Below are 27,067 nucleotides of genomic sequence, written 5' to 3' on the forward strand. Positions count from 1 at the left end.
GTCTTTCCAGAAAGCAATTTGTTGATGTTAAAATGCTGCTATTTCATAAGGCATTTGGGATACCCGATTTATTATTTCTCTAGATAATTCCATTGGAATTCTACTGCCGCATCCAATGTGTGTTACTGCTATTTAAGTATGTTTCACCTGTTGATTTTATAGTCTTGTTAAGCTGCCTTGTGGGTCCTAACCCATGGAAAGATATAAACATTTTAAATGAATAAATAATATGCAATTCCAGCCCCTAACAAACCAGTATAATTATCCAAACATTTCTAGATGCAATTAGTGCAAACGAACATGTCATAAAGACATTATAGGTGGATTTGCTCACTTTATTTCCCTTTATATAATAAATTCCAGAGTGGCAGTCTCAGCAGTTTATTGACAGGTTACTTAGAAGTCCCACTGTATTAAATGGTGTGCGCATAGGACTGCACTGATAGTAACTGGCTATAAGATGTAACTAAGTCCCCTCCACATACTTCTTTAAAGATTCCTTTGTATATGCTCCAGTGTACACGGGACAGCAGCGAGGCTCTGGTTCCAGGAGCTCTTGCCTGAAGACAGTAACATCCTGTAAGTTCTGCCTCCTTACCGAAACATTCAGCAATTTTCTCTGCTTGAGAGCTTTTCTCTGGAACGTTTTACCCACGATCAGACACCTACAGTCCTCCTCGATTGACACACCGAGGACATTTCATTTGTTGTTTCAGAACGTTCCGTCCCATACAACAAGCGCAACTGCTACGTACAACGGTATAGACTACCCTAATTACCGCAAACGCCTCAGTTATTTTTATTTCGTTTAAAAAAATACTTTTATATAAGTATTATTTCATACAATTGCCTACAGAACATGTGGTTTCCTCATTTGTGTCTCATGTCGGATTTCAACCATGCTTTAACAACAAGATCACCCTGTACCCACCCCTAGGTAAGTCTGGCCATCCCATATTAGGGAGTCCAATGTCACTTTAAGAGTGGATCGGATTCTTCTTAATTCCTACTCCGCCTTCTCTAATTTAGCAGCCAATCAGCGTCCACTTCCTGGCTGAACAAGCAGCCAATGGAAGCCCTCCACGAAGGGCAGCTCCGTCGGGGCGGGGCTTAAGGGCACATTCGCCGAAATGACAGTGCCGACTGGCCAATGAAATCCCGAAGGGTGGCTAGGGGCGGGAAGTCAGCGGCCGTCTGAATCAATGGGGTAGAAAGTCAGCGAACGGTAGAGGCGGAGCTGGTGGCCGAGAGCAGGGTGGCGAGTGAACGCGCGAGCGGGTGGTGTCTCTTTCTGGAGGGGCACGTGACAAGAGCCAGTGGGGCTGCCTGGAGTGCTGAGGCGGGTGGGGTGCACGGCGAGGTGAGTCTGGAGCCCCCCCCTGTTACCCCGAGAAAGGAGAGTAATAGCCTTTTGGCAACAAACAGTCACTTTCCCTCGCGGGTGGATTCTGGAAGAGGCAAAGCGGAGGAAAGGGTGCATGGGCCAAGCCAGGGCGATAAGCAGTGCCGCGGGCGGACTAGTAGTGAGTTGTGTGCCATGAGACAGTGAGGGAAGGGTTGCTGCTAGTGGCTTGTGGGAATGGAGGGGGACTGTAAAATGTCTAATGAGAGGGTACAATGATGATGTGCTGGGGCCTCAAGGCCTGCTTGGCGGTGGGGACTTCAGTGAGTAGAGTGGATCCTTTCTGCTAAGCAATACCTGGGTCTGGAGCGTATTGGGATCTTTGTGACTAACATGGGCCTCTTTGTAAGTGACAACAGGGGGGAAGGTGAGCTTTCAGTGTTCAGGCATGCGGCCTGATGTGGTAATGATGCAGTGAATGCGTGGTATGACTAATCACTTGTCGTGGGGTGGTGGTGGTGGCGGCTGGGTCAGAGCCAGAATCTCGAGATGTGGGGTGGGGGGCACCTTTTATATTTGGGAAAACATCAGTGGAAGGTTAAGAATCCTGAATGATGTTGTGTTGGGAAGGCAGTTTTGATTAGATAAAATAAGGGGAAATGTAATTTTATTATATAGTTGAAAGGGTACAGAGGGCAATGCATGATCTGATGCACACAGCACTGTTGGAAAAGGAAGGAGTCTTTTAAGAATTTTTTCTACTTGGAAACACTTCAATAAGTTTCCTGTCAATTTAATAGAGTCTGTAATGCTTGACAGCATTTGATCTGATGAGGAATGTGTACTGGTAATTATTGCTGTTTTTATAGTGAGTACACTCAAGAATTTAACTCCTGATGTTATTCTAATACTGTGCTAACATGGTGAATTGCCTGGGAATTGAAAGGCTACCCTTGAATGTATAGCTCTGGAAATAGTTGACACAAACAAGCAATGTAAAATATAAATGAACCCTGGCTTATGCTTAGTTTAACTGGATTGTGTGAGCAGAAGAATTTACTGGAATTGTGGAGGCAAGGGGTTAAAACTTGCTTGGTGCGAAGGAGGAAGTGATGGTAAAGCAGTGTGCCATGGGAACGCATCAGAGTGCAAAGGTGAACTGCAAAGGGTGGATACAAACTGCCATAAAATGTAGGAATCCTGAATTTTAAATTGGTATTTCCTCATTCTTGTACATTTGATCAAAATTCTTCAAAGGGGCTATCTGGAATTCTTTTCTTTGCTGCTATATGATTTATATGATGGGCATTTTTCTTTGTACAGGTATGAAGTAGGAACACCATTTTGGAGCAAGAAGTTGTAAAAACTGCACTAAACGTCTTTAAAAGTATTTATGAATTTACAGATCTTACTTGTTTCTGTAAAAGATCCTGATGTATTAACTGAAGGCTCAAACTGTGCTTGGTGAAATGACTGTGAAGGAAACTTGAGCTTCTCAAGGCAGAGAAGGTTTTATGCATATTGCTGATGTAATGATAGCAGCCACATTTGACTACCAACAAACAGCTATTTAGCTGTTTACAAATAAGTAGATCACTTGTAGTGTCCTATGATGGTAACATCTAAACATCATGGCATAAATATTCTTCCCAGCAAAAGTCAGTTAATTATTAAACACATTTCAACATCTTAATCAAAGCTTTCTGTACATGCAAGATTTACACATGCTTTGCAGCAAGTGAGTGGAGGCTTGTAGTATAAATTATGGTACAGAGCTGCAACTAGAGAGGTGGTGAGCTCCCCCTCACTGGCAGTCTTCAGGCAGTGTCTGGATGAACTCTTGTCAGGGATACTTTAGGCTGATCCTGCATTGAGCAGGGGGTTGGACTAGATGGCCTGTATGGCCCCTTCCAACTCTATGATTCTAACTATACACTAAAGAGCAAACAATTATTAACATTTCTTTCCAGGAAATTATAGGTTGTGTTTTGTTGGAATTAAGAATTCTAAGGAATACATTTTAAACAAATTTCCATTGTGTTTCCAGGAATTATTCCTTGAAGTATTTAGTGCACTGCATGCAAGCCCTAACACCATCAAATCAAGCAATCAGCATGGCTTTTGGATGCAGAATGTTTGCCCTTCCTTAATGAGCACACAAATTGTTGTAGCTGAATGTGGGAGGAAGGATTTTGTAAGTTCTAATGTTTAGGGATGTCCACCCTACTAAGCTTTAAAATATTAATAATTGCTGAGTAATTGGAGAAGGCTATAGAGAAATCTCTCAGCAAGTCACCCTGATTCAGTCATAGAAATATGCACAGAATGTGGGACTTTACATCCTCTGTAACTGCATGTAAGGGATTAATCTAATCTAATCCGCCTATGAAACAATTTTGTCTGGCTCTCTGCAGCCATATCGCATTTTAGTAAAACTGAAAGTTGCACAAGTTCTCTCTAACTTATATGCAGAATTTTTAAAAATGCTGTGTTGCAACCAGTAGGTATTTGGAGATTTTATTGTAGCATCTGACTACCCTGTGGTAAGGCAGTATGAACAGTATGAACTCTGGAGAATTCAGTATCCCCAAGAATCAAGAACTTGTCATACCCGGTGTTATGAGATATATGGGGGAATATTAATTTTCTGTCAGTTCCTTCAAATGAGGTATACATGTAAATAATGCTGCTAGATATCATGCTATTGGCATGTTTAAAATTCTTCCTTTTTGCAGGGACATTCTAGCATAAAGCTTGCTGCCAAGCAGTAGTTGTGTAATTATGTTAACCCGCTCCTGTGTATTTTAACTTGGAAATAAGTTCAACTGGATTCAGTGTGACAATCAAGTAGGCATGCATAGGATTAGTAAAATATGGTACATAAAGATGAATATGGTAAGTATGGTAGATAAAAATCAGATGGATTGTCGTTTGTTTTCTTCAGCTCTGCATGTAGATCATGAATAAACAGCGTAGCACAAGTGAGGAACTTGCAGGGGGCATTCAGGGAAGGGCGGCATACAAGTTGAAATTATAAATAAATAAAATCTCATCTCCCCCCCATTTTCTCTTTCCTGAAAGTCCCCATAGCCTTTCCCTTTTCCTGCTTCCTTGGGATCAGGTAAGTTTCAGAAAAAGGCAATTTGTAGCTCAAGTAACATTGGAGTGGTTCTAGAAGCAGAAATGTTAGGATTGTGAGGGAGCAAATTGCAGCAATGAAAAGTGGAAAACAGAGGCCTAACCTCCCTTGCAGGATTGTTGTGAGGGAAATATTGAGGTGGAAAGAGCAATGTTGTGGGCTGCTTTTTCAAGGAGAAAAGCAGGAAATGAATAAATAACTGGAGGTAGCTTCCAAAATACTTGCTGAGGTAATTGGACATGGTGATAGAGACAGAATCCAATGAGGGAAAAGGCTTGCTGATGAGATTTGTGAGTCCTTGATTAATACTCTGAATGTTGCTTGTGGGTGAAGCCTTTACATACGGCTGGCATGGTTAAATGTAGTCTTGCATGCTTCCTTCAGTCTCTGATTATTGCTCTAGGCAGACCACAAATTTGTTTACTTGTTTTAATGCAAAACATGAAGGAATGCAGCATTTGAACACCAAGATGGATGGGACAAAATTAAGAAGGCGTTGTGATAACAGAAGTGTGAGGTAGTGGATTAGTGGCCAAGTTGGTCGGTGTTGTGTAGAAACAACAAAGGCCTGGTTTATCTGTAGTGCAAAATGCTGGCTTGGCCATGTGGAAGAAACTGGCAGGGAGCCTCAGGCTTCCATGCTGTTTCTTCAGCTCCTTCCTTGCCTATTTGCTGGTTTTCAGCAAACTGTAGCTTTCTATTACATCTATATTGGTGTGCTGTGTTTTATTCTTGCCCTGCAAATAGGGTTGCCAATACTGGGTTCAGAAATCCCTGGAGATCAGAGGTTGGCGCCTGGGTGAATGGGGCTGAGGGAGGAGAGGGACCTAGGCAGGGTATAGTGCCACGCAGTCCACCTTCCAAAGCAGCCATTTTCTTCAGGAGAAGTGGAATAAATGTTTTAAATAAATAAATGAATAAGTGATTTATGTAGCCAGGAGGTCAGTTGTAATTCCAGGACCACTCCAGCCCCCACTTGGAGGTTGGCAACCCCACCTGTGAATGAAGATGTCAGATTGGCCTGTAGGGGCAAGAGGGAGGCATCAGAGCCTAGGGATTCCTATGTAGTGGCACATCATGGTTTGGTTTGTTGTCTGACCATGCCAGGATTAATTATTACTAGGGAAACATGACCATATATCTGTCTTAACTTTTAACTCTTACGATATAACTTGGTTTTTTTTTTCCAAATGGGGTTTTCTTGAAACACTGTGAAACAGCTTCTTGTGACAGAAGTATGCTAACTATTTTGCCTAGTCTGAAGGAGAAAGATCAATATATATATATATGTAACCCAGGGTAGCATCTTGAAGAATTTGTACTTTGCATACAGTCCTTTGAAGTAATTGTATCTTTTTAGAGATAAGTTGAGCTGTGCATTGAGTGTATTCTTTTTTTTTAACTTGCTTTAAAGGTAGCATGGATTCAATGGAAAATAATTGGACAGATTTCTTATCCTGTCTCTATATTACTATGCAGAAGTAGTTTCTGCCTCCTTTTATCTCCCATTGAATTATTAAATTTAAATTCTAGTGAGTGCTAAATATTCATACTTAAATAAGCAAGGGTTCCCGTGAAGTGTTACAACAGGTAGCCTCACGTCATGTTCAATTGTAACGCTTTGTTGTACTTCTCACTACTAATTATCTGGAAAAATAACAAGTAGAACAGTCTATAAAGAAGCCTTTTCATATTGTATGTAGTCTTACAGAGATCAGTGCACAGTTTGATATTGCACACTGTGTGTAGCATTGCATGAAGATACACAAGACTTCCATACAAAAAGGGAAATTCTGGGGTGTTAAAACATTCATGTCAAAGTTGCTTGTATGGATTTTGTTACAGACTGTGTCGTCTATGGGCCGGTCAGAGGACGCATGGTCTCCATGGAAGCTCTGCATCCAGAGTTATCTTTTCAGACCCATCTAGTTCATTGTTTTCTTTCCAACCGTAGTCAGCCCTGTGAAACCTATTAGCAGGACATGAAGGCAACAGCCCTCTTCTTTTGTTTGTACAATATTTAGGAGTATATAGCTTCAGAACAATGAAATTCCATTTAATTTCACTTTATTAGCATTATTCTGAAGCTTGTATAGTTCATGTACTAATTTTTGTGCTAAAACAAATGTATCTTTGTTGTGAAGACCTTGACTTTTAAAAAATAATGCCATTTGTGCTAATTGTTAAATATAATTGATTACCATTTGAGCAGGAGTCTTCTGGAGGGTGCAAATGCTCAAAGTAAAAGCAAGCTTATTTGTATTTCGTTTTGGATGAATCATTGGATCTAACAAAGGTATAAGCTTAAGTGAATGTTCATAGCTGCTGCTGCTGTTCAGGTCATCCAGGAAATACTTTGACAATTTGGGGGTATACTTTGAGTTACCATAAAGGGTAGTGTGAAAGTAAATTAACTATTTAGGGGTACATTTTGAGCCCCTGTTTTGGGGAGAAAATATGTTTTTCAGATTTTCTAGTAATCAAGCTGTCCGTAGGTATGTATTCCCTGAATTTTAGGGCTCTAGCGTTCTAGCAGTTTTAATACTAGAGTGAGTCCATCCCAATCATTTGCATTTGTAAAATTACATAAAATATGGCTATAAAAGTTGCTTGGATTTGGCGAATATATTTCTGTTTCTGAGTGTAAGTGGCTATCTGAAGAAGCAATGAAACTGTCTCAGTGTACTTCAGTATTGGCCTGTGCATTGAGATTAATGTCATGCCCCAACTTTGAGGTTAGGTGACTGTTCCATTTTGAATTTTCTGATAACATCTTGAGCTACATGTCTACAAAATCATAGTGTTTTAAGTGGACTAGAAATGGCTTAATTTAGAGAAAATACTTGTGTTCCTTGTTGGCATTGAGAAGTGTAGAAATGTCATGTTTTTAGAAGTGTAAGGTAAAACTTTCAATGATTTTTGGCACAGCTTTGTCCTGGCTTCAAGGAAACACCAGTAATTATTAGCGCATTCAAGAGAGATAGCTGTGTTAGTTCATGGCAGCAATTAAAAAATGTCTTGTGGTGCCTTAAAGGCTAACAGATTTGTAGAAGCATATGTTCTTATGGATCGATGTTTTCAATAAGTCAGTTTGTAAATTGCTGCAAGACAGAGATGTGAAATACTTGGAAATCATGAAGGAGGAGGAGGAGATTGGATCTATACCCTGCCCTTCACTTGGGAGTCTCAGAGCGGCTTACAAACTCCTCTCCCTTCCCCTCCCCACAACAGACACCCTGTGAGGTGGGTGGGGCTGAGAGAACTCTGACACAAACTGCTCTTCTTCAAGGACAGCTGTGCCAGAGCTTGTGACTGACCCAAGGTCACATCAGCAGGTGCAAGTGGAGGAGTGGGGAATCAAACCCAGTTCTCCCAGATTAGAGTCCGCACACTTAACCACTACACCATGAGGGGGATTCATTAAAAGTTTTGGTGAAAAATTGATATAAATGCAATACTTCTCAAACCTGTCCTGAACTTATATTACAGTTTTAATAATGTAGAAGGCCTCAGTTATACCATATATACGGTTCTGTTATCTGTTATATATATGAAATGTAAAAATATGAATGTCTTAGATGTCTTCAGAAAAGTGAATAATAGTACAAGAGAGCGCTTCCCGGGCTCTGAATTAAGGAATATACTTTTGGTGGATTCTAACCCTCAAGTTACGCTCGCTTGCTCCAGAATTTTGGCTGCAGCCTCTAGAATCCGCAAAGATTACATAAAGGAGTGATATAAATGTCCCCTAGGTTTTGCATTTCCCCCCCAGGATACTACAAGTTCCCTTTTTCTTTTAAACACTTTTTTCTTAAGTCTTTGTACATTTTATTATATTTCTATACAAATGGTTGTGCACTTTCTGTATTTTATGTAAACTGGTTTGTTTCGATCTATGCTGGCCATGGGCCATAATAATAATAATAAACTATGGTACAAGAGAGCTGCAAACTGCTGGCCCTATGCTACCTTGGCACATAATAGTTTAATTCTTACCACTGAAAATAGAAAACACAAATTTTATAGTAAGCACAGAATACTTGGTCTGTCCCATACAGTCTTATTAGGAATGAGAACATATGGGATATTAGTTTAAATGTGAACTTTGAACAGTGAACTTTTCATTATGCATAGTGTGTTATAGTCCAGATTAGTCACATTTAAACAACTATATATTTGAAAATATTGTTTTCCTATGCTATTTATGTTGCATAAAAATCATTCTCATTTCAAAATAGAAGATTTCATTAAAATGTTTTAGTGCTTCCAAGAACAACTACATTATTCTAGAAAGCCCTGAGGGCTGAATAGTGATGTCCAAAAGTTACTGTCAAAGTTCCTATGTAGGCTGAAACTGAATGACAGTATCCGTGAAAGGCCTGGGAACCAATCAATAGAATTTCCAGTGGCTCGCAGTAAGCTCCCACACTCCATTATCCATGCAGCTCTCTTATTGCTAAACAATCATCTTTTTTTGAGATTTACATGATATTCTGGACAGAGGTTTTTTCCCCTTGGAGATCCAGTAGAATGTGGAAAGCAGCATGTGGAAAGAGTTGGCCCAGTGGATATTCCCATATCTTCCCTTAACTGTCTGCAATTTGTGTTGAAACTCCTCTCTGAGACTCTCACGAACAAAGCGCTCTGCAGGATGAGGCAGCAAGGGGGAAATAAAGTAGAATCGCCTCCTAGTTCTGCTAATGGCTTGCATTAAAAGAGGAGGAAGCAGTTTTTACTTGATTTCCTCATCAGAGTAGCACCCAGTCCTATGGTTCCTTTTATTAATGAAGTTCTCCGATACTCAGAGAGAAGTTTCAGGACAAATGGCAGGCTGATTGAGGAAATGTGGAGAAAATTCCGCCTTGTCAACTTGTTTTACAGGCAAATTTTTACAGGCAAATTTTCTGCTGGATTCAACCCATTATGACATATCTATTTGGATACTCTGCTTTTCAAGTAATTTTGGGAGGAGGTACTCTACAGAGCCCAAATGACCTGTAGGTAGTGATGCTGTCTACAGATGTGCACTTTGTGTTTGCCCTGTCCACAGCAAAACACAAAAGGAGGAAAAGGGAACTTTCCATGTAATGTGGGGCTGCTTGTAGACTTGAATAGCTCCATCAAAACTTAAAATGCATTGGTTGAAACACTTTGACAAATGGATGTTCATAAGTTTAATGTGACAGTTCATTCTTTCTGCCAGTTCTGACTGATTCATGCATAATTTATTTCCAAGTTCACAAGCTACTAAATGCAACTTCATAATTTTAGCTTTGAGCATCTCTTTTTACTTCACGTATTAGGCTACTAAATGCAACTTCATAATTTTAGCATTGAAGGCTATCTATATGCTGCTGAAATTTTACTGCCCAATGTGTAAGTTCTGTGCAGTACATAATGAGATACAAATACCTGTTTTTTAAATTTGGCCAATCACCCTACATTTCTTGTCCACTTGGAAACTGGGATGTAATGGTTAGGTATGGTGCATACAGAATCATTTTTTCTTACTTCCCTGTAACGCATGTGTTGAATTATGAAGACGGTGGATTCTAGAGTTTGCTGACAGGTTTGGCAGTGTCTGATATCAGTCTTTTCTCTTATACTTTTTATATATAGACCATGAAACTAAATTGGTTGCTGTATGCAGCATTGCTATTAGTTGGAACCTCCAGTATCCAGGCACATGAAGATGAATTTGACCATGGTGATGATGATGCGATAGATATTGAAGATGACCTTGATGATGGTGTTGAGGAGGTAGAGGAGCTGAAGCATGAACCCAGTACTCCTCCTCCGCCCCCAAAGGTTTGGTTGATTCCTTGATTCCAGGGTAGTTCCCCAGCCAGTAATTATGCTTGCTATAAATTTCCTCATGAAGGAGGGATTAGATCTGCAGCTTTCTAGTTATAGCTAACTTTGATTTTAACCTAACTGGGAAATTTGCTGCTTGCCTTTGACAAGTAACAGTTGCTGCCTTGCAAGCAGATATATGGCAAACTGCAATCATTTTCTGTCATACTGGAAAGACAACTCTACTTGTTTAAACTTTGGAGGACTGAACTGTAATTACTTATATCTTATATGCAGTGGTTTTGTTAAAGGCTTCCAAGGAAGCCAACTCTAAAGAAAAATGAAAAGAATAAAAGAATATACATACAAATTTTGAGTCAAGTGGCACATTTAAGACCAACAAAGGTTAAAGACCAACAGAAGACCTTTCATTCCAATGTATTTGAAAAAGTGTGCCTGCACATGAAAGCTCATACCTTGAATAAACCTTCGTTGGTCTTAAAGGTGCCACTGGACTCAAAATTTGTTCTGCTTCAGACCAACACGGCTGCCCACCTGGATAAAAACTCCAAGCACCTCTTCAAACCAGTGGGTATTTTCCACAGTCACTTAGTGTAGGCCAGAGACTTTCTAGAACAGAAATGTTGTTAATTAGTTCTGAAGGCAAAGGCTGAAAAGAGTCTTCCATGGGTCCCATCTGGCCTCTTCATATAAAGCTGGTTTCTGCTGTGTTCTCAGAGTTCAGGTAGGTTGATCTGTATTAGGAACCCAAGCAAGTACGGTCAACACCAGCACCTTGAATGAGTATGGTGTGATTCATGAAATTATCTGATTCATTCTAAACCGGAGTTGGCTAGAAAATGTATTGCAGCTATGCTGGTTGTAAATATGGCTGACACACAGCAAAGCTGAAAGACAAGTCAGAAATGCAGCAAAGGTTTATACTGGTTGTGTGCCAAACACTATTGCTTTTGCTGCTTGAGTTACTGGTTCTTAAAGGCAAGAGAAGCAGGAAAGCACTACCTTCAGCTGCTGACATTTTACTGTGCTGCATTCTTAGCCTAGGAACTGCAGCAGGGTGTGGAGCAATGATGCTGTTGATGACCCTCCGAAGAGTAATTGACAAGGATGTATTGGGGTAAAGAGCTGTTGGGCTAAGTTGGTAATCATGCTATCAACCTAGAAGTATAATTTGATGCAAGTATAATAATGGACATGAAAATCAAGAGTATAAATAATTTAAATTTCTTTTTTATAAGATGTCTACCCTTCCTTTTTGCCCTCCCAAGGGCAACCAAGGTTTTGATCATTAGTAATGCTTTAAAAAAATGCGTCAGTAAATTATTCGTGTCAGTAAATGTATATTGTGTATTTTTCTCCACCAGGTAACTTACAAGGCCCCAGTCCCAACAGGAGAAGTTTATTTTGCTGAGAACTTTGATAAGGGGACTTTTGCAGGGTAAGTACTAGTCCAAAGAAACATTTGTAGATTTATAACAGGAAAGTATATCTTCTATAGAAGCTTGCCGGTCAATTATCATTAATTATTAGCTGTTAGTGACAGCTTTTATTATAATTTTTTATAATATTTCCTGCAGTATTTTAAAAAGTTGAGGCTTGGTGACATCAGTTAACTGGTGAGCAGAGCAATTTAAATTTTGGGGGACTTTTTGCAGTTAATGCCCTTGCTGTAGTCTTTATTTTTTAATGTCAAATGGGTTTTAAATTTTAGATGGGTTATTTCCAAAGCTAAAAAGGAAGACACGGATGATGAAATTGCCAAATATGATGGTGAGTACAGCACCTTGCTTGCTTTTCTGTGTGTTATGAGCAGAAATCTTAAAATTTTGGCCACCGATATTGTGTGTTTACATCTTGGGGTTTTTTCACCCAGCCATTATAGAACACAGAGTGTACATACTTCTCATGTTTATTTAAGTCAAGATGGTTGTCTTGCAAAATTATTTTGATACGTTTAAGTTACTACATGTTTTGTAGCCAGGGCTCTGAATCATGTAGAGCTGACTTGTCAGGCTTTCCCTAATACAGTGAACATTTATGTGGCCGTGTATAATGGAGAAAAGATTTGCGTGAAATCTCTAGCCCCTGTACTTGCGTAACAAAGAGCGTGAGATTTTTTTCTTGGAATGAGTCCAATTACTATTTTTAAGCCAAAATCTATACTTCTGTCTTAATATTCATTATGTAATCTAATTTGTTTGATTAGTTTGAGAGAAGTAGGGTATAAAGCAGAGATCCTAATCAAAGAAAGTTTAGTTCATCGTCACGGCTTCTGTGCAGTCCCACATGGGACTGTGCAGTCACAGGCCAGCCACGGAAAAGACTTTTCCCGCCAAAATGCTCACGTGAGGAGGGGCGCTACTCCCTCAGTTCTCTCCATGCTGTCACCGGAGACCCCTAGAAAACTAAAGTTCCAGAGAGTTCACAGCGGGGCAGGAGGGAGGGATGTGTGTCTGCACAGAAGACCACTCGATGAACAATGGTTACAGGTAAGTGCAACCTCGTTTTCATCGTCACGGCTTCTGTGCAGTCCCACATGGGACTGTGCAGTCACAGGCCAGCCACGGAAAAGACCTCCAAGCTCTCAAATAGATTAGGAGTGCCCCTCCTCCCTCTGCCGCTTTTCCTCCAAAACGCTCACATGACCAGGAGGAGGGGCACTACTCCCTCAGTTCTCTTTTTGCCGCCGCGGAGAGAAGATCTCCACTGCTGTTCTCTGTTTTTTCCTGACCTCAGTTTTGAGACAGGAGACTTTTTTCTCTAAACAGTTTTTATTCTAGTGAACAATGAAATATATCTAAAGAGGAAATATTTTGTGGATTTCCACTGTGTATGACTAAAAATGGTGCTGATAAATAGCCATTCTCTGTGCCTTGGCTGCCTAGGGGTTCACACAGCAGAGCTGCCTGCTCTTGCTCTGAAGGCACATATGGTAAGAGCTGGACTCAGAAGAGCTCTCTCGTCAAAGGCTTCCCCCTCCCTGGTGAGGAGTGGTGGACAAAGAGCCTGGCCCAAATGGCCCTCTTCAGAGGTTGACCTGTGTGGAAGCAGTCTGATAAGGCATATTTCCCCCCTCTGCTGAGGTGTGGTGGACAATGAACCTGGCTTCAATGGCCCTCTTCGGAAGTTTGCCTGTGTGGCAGCAGCCTGATGAAGGTGTATTCCTCCCTCTGCTGAGGTGTGGTGGACAATGAGCCTGTTCTCAATGGCCCTCTTCGGAAGTTTGCCTGTGTGGCAGCAGCCTGATAAGGCACATTCCCCCCCCCCCTCTGCTGAGGTGTAGTTTAAAAAAAAAAGGATCCTGGTTTCAGTGGCCCTCTTAGGAAGTTTCACCTGTGTGGCAGCAGTCTGAATGGAGGTGTTGTAGATAGAGCCTCAGAATACCTGGCTCTTTTCATGGGCTTTGGCTGTGTGCCTTTAAGTCACAACCCCCTTGATGTTGAAGCATTTCTGCCTAGTCATTCCCTGAGGGGTCTCTGGCCTCTGTGCCTTTGACGATGACCTAGAAGCCCTTCCCTCCCCCCTCCCTTCTCTCAGGGGGGGAGAGAGAGAGAGAGCGAGCCACTCCCATCGCTTCTGTTGAAGCACCTTGGAGGCGTGGCCTGGCAGAGGCTGCCTGTCTGAAGGAAACTTTCCTCCTCTCTGCCTTTCTGTCAGTTCTGACCAGAAGCCTGGAAGTGTGGCCTAATGAAAGCCCGTTTTAAACCTTTGCTGTGCGTGACTGAAGGAGCCTTTCCCTGTCTGTCCTCAGGTTTATGGCTGAATCTGTGGAGGCATGGGTTCACACAGCCTTGTAATACTCTATGCCCCTTTGTGGAAGGTATTGTGTCAGAATGCTATTGTGCCCTTTAGTTGGGGTTGTTTGGCCCTCTTCAGCTTCTGTAGTTTTGAAGAGTGGCTGAAGTGGGTAGAGTTTCCCCTTCATGTTGTTAGCCATGTCCTAGACAACAGACTACTTATGCTTAAGTCCTGCTGTGATTTTTGACCACTCACTCTGTGGGACTGCCTGGATTCCAAGGTCAGAACCAGTTCTCTGCTGAAGCCCTGTTCCTACGAACTAGTTTTTAAGGCTGACACAGTAGTGTCACAGTGACACAGCAGCCTCAATCCACTGCTTTGCTGCAGTCTCTCAGCACTGATACTTAAACAGGGCTTTTCAATGCAGATGTTATTTCAAGCAGAGGCAAGGCTTACTGTTTCCATCTTTAGGGAGGGGGAACTCAGAATTAATCGACAAGTATGCTTTGGGAGGCAAGCCTAAGTAGTTTGCCACTCCTCTCGGTTCCATGGTATCCTTTGGAACCGACAATGAATTGGTGGATTCCTTAGCCTGCACAAGTCACTGTTATGTGACATCATTCACAGCAACACCCAGTGTCATTTGTGGATTCAGTGTTGGTCTGGCCCTAGGAGACCAGGTTCAAATATCAAATTGTGTTACAATTTTCTGACCTTGCACCTTCACAGCTTCTCATGGTGCCCTGCCTTGCAGGGTTTTAATGAGGATTAGAAAAAAAGAAAGATGAGGTGTTATAAGGCTGTTTGAGTCCAGGTTACAGAGTAGGATAGACTCCTTACCACTCTTTTTAAAAGACAGCATATGTTTTTTTTCTTCTTGAAACAGCTGCCCTAATAGACAAGAGTCCAACATGCAAACTATAATTAATAGCTCTTGTTGCATCCTCTGCTCCAATCAGTGATTGCATTCTTGATTCCATGGGTCATCTATATTGTTCCTGTTGGCCTACAGGTCAGATACCACTTACTCTTTATTTAACTAGTGCAGAGTATTGATGATATAAAATAAACCCAGATGGGATGCAGTTTGTTTCTTTTTCTTTCTATACTGCATTTTCCCATTAGTTTATGTATCAACAGGTCACTATGACCTTTATAGTATTCTGTTGAACGTATCTTAATGCCCTGTGGCTCACAGCCCCATGATGAATCTGTTCCGTTAATTCATTTTTTTTTAGCCCCCCGTAGGGGATTTTTTATTTGCATTCTCTAAAGACTACAATGAAATAAAGGGAGGGGTCTACAGACTATGGAGAAAGGAAAGAAAACCCACGAAAACCCCAAGAGTTGGAGGTTATTACATCACTTATAAAGTATTAGCTTAGCCGTAAAAATTGCTTTTCTTAACATTGCAAGTGATAAATCATCATCCTCAATTACAAAGACAGACCATAAGAACATAAGAGATGCCAATGTTGGATCAGGCCAAGGCCCATCCAGTCCAACACTCTGTATCCCACAGTGGCCAGAAATACCAGTGCCAAACACAAATTTCCAAGAACAGTGGCATCTCATTTTACAATTATTTTTCCATCTCCCTTCAGAGCAGCTTAATGTTAAAAGTTCTCTCAGTACATATAAAAAATCCGATTCGTCTTCCAGATCTGAACGCGTCTTTCTTCTTAAATGAATTTCCTGTGGCAATGTCCTGCTAAAACTGGAACTGATCAGAGTAAAGTCTCATTTTCCGTGACTTCCGCTTAAGTTCAAGCCTACAGTTTTAGACATCCGTCCCTTTGTTGCTTAAAAAAGCCAAACTTACAGAGAGTCTATCCATCCATTTGTCCACCAGACTTATTTCGGGTAATGCCGAGGCATACGTATTCGCTTTCGGCTTCGCTTAACGTCTGCATGTGGGCCCCACCACTTTAATCCAGTTTGGACCCTCCTTTTATAGATGGATCCTATGAACAGAGGCTGGTTGCTTCTCTGATGTTAACATAATCCCTTAGAAATAAGTCAGTTCATATGTAGTATCTCCTCCTTGCCACCATAGCACAAATCCCTGCATGTAGCCTGCAAGAGTCTATGGTGCTCCTGGTCACATGATCCAGGTCTTCAGCTACTTCCTGAGAGAAGCTCGTACTTTGTTTTTTGCTCTTCACTCCTTGCCGATTGCCATTTTTAAAATTTATTTTTAGCTGAATTTGCCGAAGTCTCAGAAAACTTGCGCAGCAGCTTATGTGAGTCCAGGAGACTCCCTGCTACAGTCAATTCCTTTTAAATTCTCCATCCCTTCTGGAAAGATTTTTATTTTCCGTTTATTTTGTTCTTAACGGGGAGGTCCCCCCCCCCCGGCTTATCGTGGAATGGAATTCACTCGGTTCTTGGTGTTCTCGCTTCACTGAACTCCGCAGTGTCCAGTCACTCGGGTATTGCCAGGTAACGTTTGCCGAACCCCCAGCCGCTTGTCCTGGGGTTGCTTTGTCCCATTTGGGATCATGGGAGAAACCTTCGGGACAGATGGGGACGCCTTCTCTCACTGGCAGAGTGCCAGGGAGACGGCGACCCCCCAAGCCCCATGCCGAGGGACCCTTCTCCAGGCCCCAGGGGGGATGCACACGTTTACACCCCCTCTCTACCCACTGGTCCATGGATCGTGTCCCGGGAGACGTCCCAGAGACACGGCTGCCACCAGCACGCCAAAACCAGAAGCTCCCCCTGTTCCTTTAATTCAGATCAATCATGTTACCCTACCCTAGTCCATGCTAGGAGTTCACAGGATGCTGTGAATTCTGCTGTCCACTCAGACAACAACTGTTGATAAAGTGGTCCTCTGTGTTCTTCTGAGAGATTCACACCCACCTCTTTCACACAGTGATCTTCCTAATCTTCCCATGTGGGACTGCACAGAAGCCACGACGATGAAAATGAGATTGCACTTGCCTGTAACCATTGTTCATCAAGTGGTCTTCTGGGCAGGCACACATCCCTCCCTCCTGCCCCACTGTGAACTCTCTGGAACTTTAGTTTTCTAGGGGTCTCCGGCAGTGGTATGGAGAGAACTGAGGAAGTAGCGCCCTTTCTCCTGGTCATGTGAGTGTTTTGGCAGGAAAGCGCCAGAGGGAGGAGGGGCGCTCCTAATCTATTAGAGAGCTTGGAAGTGTTTTCCGTGGCTGGCCTGCGACTGTGCAGTCCCATGTGTCCCTGCACAGAAGACCACTCGATGAACAACGGTTACAGGTAAGTGCAACCTCGTTTTATTCTTAAGGCCACTGAAATAAGCTTGTCTTATTGACTTAAATGGAGCTAAAGCTGCCTCTGCATTTATGCCTGTATATTCATGTGGCACAGAGGCTTAGTTTTCACTGCAGTGGTAAACTTGTGTCTGGGTTCTATCACTTCATTAGAATTTCCTAAAAGTGTGCTTGCCTAAGAGTAGGGTTGCAGTCTAGCCTTCTCCCCAACATGCTATTTTCTATTTTAAAGTATGTATTTGGAAGGAGGACCATTCAGTTACAGCCTCAGCTACAATTTGTAGTGGCACATACCATACACAGAGGATTGTATCCTGCAGCTCAGGTGAGGGCAGTGAGTGCCATCAGACCAACGTGAATCCAGCTAATGAGATGTACTGCCCTTAAGCAGAGTAGTAAGATACAATCTAGTGAGAAGTAGGCCAGAATCCTTTAAGAGCATTGAAATTGACACCTACTCACCAAGTCTGTTCACCTGGTACTTACAACAGTTTTTTGACATATGGTACTTAGCTCTCTTCTGAAAAGTCTTGTGGAATTATTCATATGGAAAATGCCATGCTAGAATTGAAGATCCGCACCGTCATTTCAGTAAACAACTATGCATAGGACATTAGTAGCTGGCTCATGGATTTCTTCTGAAAAATGTGCACAGAGTTTTAAGTTACTACGGTAATATTTTCTGCATGTATCCAAAGTTCCCTCTAAGCTGCGCAAGGGGGTGCTGGAACACAACATTTTAGTTGGCAGTGCAGGGAACTTAGCTGGTAGTGCAGTCAATTGAGAAGGCATTTTTTTTCTCCATCAGCAACAATGGAGGATGGGAGCACCTCCTTCTGGGGCTCATAGAATTAGACCCCCTGGTCCAATCTTTTTGAAACTTTGGGGGGGGGGGGTGAGGCAGGCCACGAGCAGCTATGAAAGGACAGCCCCCAGCAGCTATGCGGCAAATTTGGTGCTTCTGCCTCAAAAACCAGCCCCCCTCCCCCGAGCCCCAGATACCTCAGATTGATTCTGCATTATAGCCTATGGAGCCTGTTGAGTATAATGGTCCCCATGGGCTGTAATGGTGCCAGAAAAAATCATTATTATTTTTTGCACCCCCCTATTAATGCTTTTCAGTATTATTTGTAAGCTGCCTTGAGTCACAGGGGAAAGTGGGATATAAATACTTGGAATAATAAGTAGTTTGGGCAGATTGATGACTTTTAAGCAACTTCCTGTTTGTTAGGTTAGGCAGGGTTCTTACAGTGATTGATACACCTCTGTTATACTTGACCTGTGATGCTGGTTGTCATATTTTACTAAAAGAAACAAAGTAGACTGCAAGAGTCCCCCATCCCCACCCCAAAGTGCTGGTATGTTTTCTAAGGCTCAATGTATGGTGATGGTCCGAGGCCAGGTCTACCAATATAGTGGACTGGGACAGGTAGACCTGTTCTCCAGAGGCCAATATAGTGGAAAAGGGTGGGAAGGTCTGTTCTCTGGAGGACAAGTCTACCAATATAGTGGAAAGGTGTGGGTGAAATTTGACTTGATTCTGTTTTCTCTTATAATGTTTAAATTATTCTTAAAATACAGTTTAAATATAATTTAAAATAATTCTAAGATTTTTACAAAGTTATGAAAATAATCTTCTAAAAAACTACACGATAGTCAAATGTAGACTTGCTCACAACTTTAATGCTACTAGCTTTTTTTGCTCACAAGGTAAAAATTTTGCTCATTACACTGTAGAGCTTAGAGGGAACATTGGTATCACCCACATGAACAAACCCAGTGGCACCTGCATAGTAGACTTCTTATGTTAAAGCAGGCCTTTTAGAGAACTGTGTGTCTAATTCTGGCATGGATTAATTTCGGTGTGAAGTAGCTCCTAGTTGTATCCATTGGGTTTAGAATTGTGTTTCTAGATATCAGTTGGGCTGTATCCCTCAGCAAAGTTAAGTCTTCTGTACATTTGTGTTTACTGGTGAACTTAATCTGTTGATTATTGCTGTCAGCAGTAACAAAATAGTGAATAAATGCTCTCCAGTAAAATATGTTGAGTAATTTACCCAATGGAAACTCTAGTAAATATAAATGTGAGGATTGAACATTATGTAGGAGTCTGTGTTGTGCACAATGGCAGTCTAGCTTTACTATGAAGTACAAAAGTTAAGAGCCAGGAGCTGCTTGATACCTTATAATGTTTCTTACAGGCAAATGGGAAATACAGGAGATGAAGGAAACAAAACTTCCAGGGGACAAAGGACTTGTACTGTTGTCCCGGGCTAAACATCATGCGATCTCTGCTAAACTCACCAAGATGTTTGTCTTTGATACCAAACCCCTCATTGTGCAGTAAGTCTGTCTCCTGTTCCTAGAGTGGTGTAGCAGTTCTTTTAAAAATAGATCTTCACCCTTTTCTTAGAAGTGACAGATTCATGCTGAACTTTAAAAGAGAGAAAAACAAAGTTGGCATTCTGCCTGAATAGGGTGGGTACATAAGGAGCAAGATGGATAACCAAGTTCAGTGGCAGGAATAAACTTCTTGAATGTCCCCTATTCATGAAATAGTCCTAACTTATGGGCTACATTCACTACAGACTGCAAAATAAATTGAGGTACTATAGACAAAAGAAGGAAATAAATAGTTGTTTGAATCCAGTGTTCTGTCAGCTGAAAAATCATACCAGCAAAAGTAATACTTCTGCTGAATAAGTTTGTCAATGAAAGGTATTAAGGAAAAGCTAGTTGCAGTCCAAAGCAAACTGTAAGGATAATAACTTTCAAACAGTAAGTGATTACACAATATATCAGGCAATCGCTAAGTGGATTACAAGATATGATGATGTTTGAATCTAGCAGACAAAATAGAGTTGGGCTGGGATTGTAGAACAGGGAGAAAAAACACCACGATTCTTACAAATGCAAGGCAACAACACAGTTATTGTAGCATATAAACATTTCTTTAAGGCAACAGGACAGTGCAGGAAAGACATTATCCCTAATAAGTCACCTCCTGAGCTGAACCATCACACCACAGCTTTGCTGCTTCTACAAGAATGCCCCCTAAACAATTGTTTTGTGCACTTTGCAAAATAATAGAAGCCTAGAGGCCTTCCTAATAGCCTCAGGTAGACTGTTCCTTGTCCTAACCTGGATAGTCCAGAATAAGTCCTATCTCATCAGATCTAGGAAGCTAAGCGAGGTTGGCCCTAGTTAGTATTTGAATGGGAGACCACTAAGGAGTACCAGGGTCAGAATACAGAGGCAGGCAATGGGAAAACATCTCTGAATGGTTCTTGTCTTGAAAGCCCTGTGGGGTTGTCATAAGTCAGCTGTGACTTCACAGCACTTTCCACCACCAGAGTGTTCATGAATGTTAGGAGTCCTCATAAAGAATGCTCCTAAACAGGCAGTTGGGGGCTGGGTGGGGAGGAAGGCATCTTTATGTTCCACATAGTTACTGTGAGCTGGGAAGTCTCTAAATCTTGCCTTGGTCATGAATTCATGCTGTTCTCTTAGTGCACCCATGCTGCTGCATCTAAAGAGTGGGTGGAAATATTGGTTTATCTTACATGGCTATTGTGAAGAGAGGAGGAGGGAAGATGGGTAGGTCAACTATTAGGAGATTGGGAAAGTTACATCGGCATTAGACTGTTATGTAGGAACAATGTTTTGTTCATTTAAGCTTAAATAATAAAATAAACTACCCTGACTTCTGCTCTTTGGTTGGGGATGTGGCTCAGCGGTAGAGCATCCGCTTTGTATGCAGAAGGATCTAGTTTCAATGACTGGCTTCACCAGTTAAAAGAATCAGGTAGTAGGTAATGTGAAAGACCTCAACCTGAGTTCCTTGAGATTCACTACTTGTACGCGTAGATAATACAGACCTTGATAGACCAATAGTCGAATTCAGTATGAGCCAGATTTATGTGTACCAGTGCTTCTGAATACATCTGATTTTTATTAGTACTGCTAATAAAGTACAGTTAGCTAATATAATCTAAAGAAAGTTCTATAACAGAGAAGCTGGTATTATGTTTTGCTGCCTTTCTTAGAATCTGAAATTGTCTTCAGGAGCAAAATGAGGGCATTTTGTGATGTTGTGTTTTCTGCTTTTATGTTCCAAATGAAATCAGGTATGAAGTAAATTTCCAAAATGGGATTGAATGTGGTGGTGCATATGTGAAGCTGCTTTCCAAAACCTCTGAACTGAACCTGGTCAGTGATGTACATGCTGTTTTCAGTAACTTCATTAAAATTGTTAGATTCTAGCTTTAGCCCCTAATTTTGGACTTTGCTCCATGTCTGTCTAGGGAGGCTGGTGGTGGTTCTTACCAGTCACAAATCGTAACAGATTTCTGATAAATTACGCAACCTTTCTTTTAAATCTCTAGACAACACACACTGCATAAACTACACACAGTATACGCTTATAATGCCAGTTGCAGTGAACTTTCGGACTAGCAGCTTAAAGTTCTCTGTAAGAGTCTGTGGTTTATACCAGGCAGTTAGCATTTTTTGCCCTCCAGAGTTGTGCTGTTAAGGAGAAGAGATACTTTAACAAGCAAAATCTTCATTAGATTTTATTTAGTTTTGTTGATAAAGTCAATCTATGGTAGGTTCTTGATTTGTTTAGCTGAGCATAGGTAGAATGAAGCTATCCATAGTTTATGCCATATTTTGAAGCCATTTATCCTAGTTAAAAGCTCCCTCTGCATTCATTTTTAAAGGATCAGTTCCATGACAAAACTCCCTATACAATCATGTTTGGCCCTGACAAATGTGGGGAAGATTACAAACTGCACTTCATCTTTCGGCATAAGAGCCCGAAGACTGGCAAATATGAGGAGAAGCATGCAAAGCGTCCTGATGCAGACCTGAAGAACTACTTTACAGATAAAAAGACTCATCTTTATACATTGGGTAAAGCGATGCATATTATTATATTATTAATTACTTTATACCCCACTTTTCTCCCCATTGGGGGTCCCTAGTGGCTCACATTGTTCTCCTTTCTCCTCCGTCTTTATCCCCATGATAACTGTGAGGTTGGTTAGGCTGACAGTGTTTGACTGGCCAAAGGTCACCTAGAAAGCTTTCATGGCAGAAGTGGGGATTCTGGGTCTACCGAGTCCTAGTCCAGCACACTAACCCACTGTGCCGTGCTGGCTCTAAATTGTAACAGTGAACTGTGCTGTAAAGAAGAAAGTGAAGAACTGGCCTTTTCTTTATATTTCCCATGTGTGTTTAGTGGTATAGCACTCTTCTGCTGCTCTTACCTGAAAATCTAAGGTTAACTGACTCAAAAAATAGTTGACAGTTCTAAGGATTCTGAAGATCTGTTGAATTGTGGTAATGCAGTTATTAGATTCTGTCATGTACATTGCTGGATGGTATCATTTAGCTGAGTTAGTAACACCTACAGGAAAGAAGGTACTTGACATCTGAAGAGGATGCTAGATTAAAGATGGAAAGCAGAACTTCTTAGGGTTTTCTTTTCACTACTGTCTCCTTAAAAGCATCCATTTTCTCTTTGTTTTTCTTTGGGTGCACTCCTAGTTTTGAACCCAGACAACAGCTTTGAAATCCTCATTGATCAAAGTGTTGTAAATAGTGGGAATCTTCTGTCTGATATGACTCCTCCTGTGAATCCTCCACAAGAGATAGAGGACCCGAATGATCAGAAGCCAGAGGATTGGGATGAGAGAGCCAAGATTCCAGATCCAGATGCTGTTAAACCAGATGATTGGTGAGTAGGTGGTGGAATGAGACATCTTTAACAGATACTCTACAGATAAAGATGTACACAAGGGGCAATTTTTAATAGAATATCTAGCACATCTGAGAAGATAGTAATTCCAGAACATCTTATTCACTACTATGGGTAGGTTCCTGTTATCCTTTCTGACGCCAGTATATTCCCAGGGGTCACAGGATTTGTGTGAACTGTCTGTGAGTTAGGAAGTTGCAGTGGGGTGGACAAGGGGAATGAAATCACTCTCTTTGTCTCTTCTGTCAGCACAGCTCTGCTGCCCAAAAAGGTAGGAGAGGGTGATTTCTCACCCTTCTCATCCCCATTGCAGTCCCCATTAGTCCACGTGTCTCTTGCAATCCTGTGAGTATGTTTCTCTGGGGTGAGAAATGATTGCCGGGGAGAAGGAAATGTGGGGAAGATCCATGACCATCACCAGCTTCCACTGATGGATCACTGGATCCAGCCTCATGTCTGAAGTAGGCAGAATATTGATGTGGTCATCTTGTGGGTAGAGTGGAGATGGACTGGCAGTGGTTCTGTAGTCTGTGCATGTTTGGTCAAAACTCAGCCAAATTGCTTTGTTGGGAAATGTCTTGCAGCTGTGGAAGCTGCATAAGTGCATGCGAACACACAGTGGCTGTAGTGGAGTGAGTGGTCCAGCATCAATAACTGTATAGGCCTGCATCCATGCTGTTTGAACAGCCTTATGCTAGCTGCTGCCAGCTAGCTCTCCATTCTTGCAGCTGACAAGCTGACAATACAGCCTTATGCTAGCTGCTGCCAGCTAGGTCTCCATTCTTGCAGAGGAGACAGCAAGTTAGAGTTCATGAAAGCCAAGCTGACAGTGCTACACTCCACCCTTCATGCTACCAATTGCTGCCACTGACACCAGTGTCATGTGGCTGGTGAGGCAAGCCCAGTGGGACTGGCAGCTTTTGCTCAGTACCATACTGACACCAGTGTCATGTGGCTGGTGAGACAAGCCCAGTGGGAAGTTCTGCACACAGAACTTTCTTACAAGCCCTCATCTGGTTTGCCTCCTAGTCTTTAGCCAGGTGGCAGCAGTGATGGTGAAAGCAGGAAGGGGAGCATTGCCCCACCAGCCAATTCTGGAAAATTTAGGCAAGATTCCATCCGTAGTCTGCCCACTCTGGTCTATATCAAGTAACTTTCTAAGCTGCTTATGAACTTTCTGGAAGCAGAAACTTTAAATAGCAACGCTTATTACTTTTTCTGATGAGCGAATAGTTGACTCATGTTCATTCTTTCAGGCTGTTTTTTGCCATAATTTTTGACTTGGTGGCTGCTAAAATAAAATCTGCTGAAAGCTGTTATTGCCATCTGAGGCAGAACAATGTCACGGCAAGTGATTCCAGTATACTTGAATTTATATTTGCAAAGCAAGTAGTATGACGTCTTTTCTGCCCTCCTCTAGGGATGAGGATGCTCCTGCTAAGATTCCGGATGAGGATGCTGTGAAGCCAGAAGGCTGGTTAGATGATGAGCCAGAATATGTTGCTGACCCTGATGCAGAGAAACCAGAGGACTGGTAAGTTAACAGGGATTTACCTAAATTGATGTTTGTTGTCATTGGCCTGCCAAACTGGCTATTCAGAATTTTTTTTTGCCTTGCAACTGGCTGAAACAGCTATTGAGACAGGATTGGTCGTGCTTGGTTCCTGTACTGAGCAGCATCTGAGGAGGAATGGGGCCTCATGCTGAGTGCCATTGTTGTAGGCATTGCGGGGTACTATCTTCTCCACCTCTCTAGCTATGTCAATTTTAAGTGCAAAACTTTTGGTTTGCTGATCTGGGAATTCTATTGGAATAAGAACTGCTAGTCTAGTGTTGTATCATCCCTAAGTTAGGTTTTGTTGTATTTTTTCTTCAAAAAGGAAATGTGTAAAACAATCTGAACTTTAGATTGTAGCACATAGTTTGTGCCTACCTGTTAATATGAGTACACAAAACCCATAGGGGTTTATGAACTGCTGTGATTTAGTTCTTGTGTTTGCTGTTCACATATTGAGTTTTAGGACAAACTGTTGTAATAGGTCAAAGGCACTCTTAATTTTCTTTTTTTTAAAAACCAACATGGAGTCTTAAAACAAGTTTCCTTTTTCAGGGATGAGGATATGGATGGAGAGTGGGAGGCACCTCAGATTGCAAATCCTAAATGTGAGTCGGCCCCTGGCTGTGGTGTCTGGCAGCGGCCCATGATTGACAATCCCAGCTATAAAGGCAAATGGAAGCCTCCCATGATAGATAATCCTAACTACCAGGTAAACTCTCTTGTATTCTGAACTATTCATTTAGATTCACCCCATATCCTCTCACATTCCCCCCCTTCCCCCCCCCCCCCCCCAGTGGGGAGCTATAAGTGTATTACAGCAACATTCTCCCTTCTATTTTATCCTCCCAACAGCAACCATGAAAGGAAGGTTAGGCCATGACTGGTCCAAGGTCACCCAGCAAGTTTCCATAGCAGAGCTGGGATTCCAACTTGGGTGTCCCAGATCCTAGTCAGACATTCTGAACTGCTACACTATGCTGGCTTTCTATATAGAAACTATTTCTAGATCTCAGTTAAGGTACATGTATTTTGAGCTAGTTTATATTCAATTGCATATGGTAAGCTGGATATATATTGTATCAGGGCATGGCAGGAGTATAAATCACTTTATAGTCATGTGTGCATTTTTAAGGCATGAGAAGTGAGTGAAGACTTTTTGCATTTTTAGGGTGGGTGATTACTATCATTTAAACCTGAGAAACTATCACAAGATTACTTTGACTAGCAACAGTAGGTCTCCAAGGCCCTGAAACAGAGGTCTTTCACAGCCCCACTTTTAGAAATAAAGATGTCAGAGATAACTGGAGATGTCAGGGATTGGATTTGGGAGTTTGTCGAAAAAGAAAGTGCTCTCCCACTGATACACAGACAGAACACTGCTGCAAATGTAGGTAATATAGTAAAATGTTAGTTGGGAAAATTGTTTGTGGAAAATCTCCATTATATGCACAGTTTATATGGCAGTAATGGGATTTTGGATAAAAACTGTGAATAAAATAAAGGCTTCAGATATTCTGAGCCATTCCTGAACCATTCCAGGACCTGAATTGTGACTGTTTGTGCAGGAATTAATTGGTGTCTGCATTTCTCTAGGGTATCTGGAAGCCCAGGAAGATTCCAAACCCAGATTTCTTTGAAGATTTGGAGCCTTTCAAAATGACTCCCGTTAGTGCTCTGGGGCTTGAGTTATGGTCTATGACTTCTGACATATTCTTTGACAACTTCATCATCTGCACAGATCGGGCAGTGGCTGATGACTGGGGTAATGATGGATGGAGTCTGAAGAAGGCAGCTGATGGTGCAGCTGAGGTGAGGAGTGAAGCATGTTTCTTTTCATTGGTGTGAGGAGGAACAACAGAATGGAACCCAGTATTGGTCTTTCTCCCCATTCTGTGTTCTGACTACAGTTTTCTTGGTTGTGTTTCTTGGTTGAATACTCATGTTCAAGAGTGAGTATCAAGAAGAATTTTGGCTTCTCTGTCAGAATGGCTTTTAGAGAGATTTTACACAAGCTGTTTGAGACAGAGAAGGAGCTTCTTTGTTTTAACGTTTCGAAGCCTAGGTGTAAAACTTGACTGACTTAAGGTCAGACAATAGATCTTTGAGCCAAAGGTTTTCAGTTCCAAGGGGCTAGTGTTATCCATGATAATGCAATGAAAGGCTCTTATTAACACAGATGTGTTGGTTTTCTGAAAAGCTCTAATTTGACAGCTTAGAGAAAATTCTTAATATTAAAACATTTTTTTGTTAGGAATTGTTATTGTTTGGGGTTTTGTATTTAATACATTGCAATTCACTGTTATGAGTAACCTTATTGTGACTTTTAAGATTCTGGGTTCATACTGTAAATATTGATGCACTGAATATAGTAATTCAGAGAAGTACTGACTTAGGCTGGCTGTTATGCTGTCTAATCTTGACATGAGCAGAGTATATAAATTTCGGTTTTGATTTTTTT

The 27,067-nt window shown here is 41.6% G+C and overlaps 1 protein-coding gene across 1 annotated transcript in view; it reads left to right on the top strand.

Moving 5' to 3' along the window:
* The first annotated feature begins 1,278 nt into the window (after window positions 1-1,278).
* The window catches only part of CANX (calnexin), a 30,862-nt gene continuing 5,073 nt past the window's right edge, over window positions 1,279-27,067 (top strand). The window contains 11 exon segments of the mRNA XM_015411085.1: window positions 1,279-1,360; window positions 10,101-10,289; window positions 11,660-11,733; window positions 12,007-12,065; window positions 19,492-19,633; window positions 21,418-21,499; window positions 22,012-22,204; window positions 22,841-23,030; window positions 24,472-24,585; window positions 25,162-25,318; window positions 26,203-26,425. Of these exon segments, the coding sequence (XP_015266571.1) occupies window positions 10,104-10,289; window positions 11,660-11,733; window positions 12,007-12,065; window positions 19,492-19,633; window positions 21,418-21,499; window positions 22,012-22,204; window positions 22,841-23,030; window positions 24,472-24,585; window positions 25,162-25,318; window positions 26,203-26,425 (1,420 nt within the window). The 5' untranslated portion in view covers window positions 1,279-1,360; window positions 10,101-10,103.

This window comes from Gekko japonicus, unplaced genomic scaffold (assembly GCF_001447785.1).
Source record: "Gekko japonicus isolate JY-2015 unplaced genomic scaffold, Gekko_japonicus_V1.1 scaffold699, whole genome shotgun sequence".
NCBI lineage: Eukaryota > Metazoa > Chordata > Lepidosauria > Squamata > Gekkonidae > Gekko > Gekko japonicus.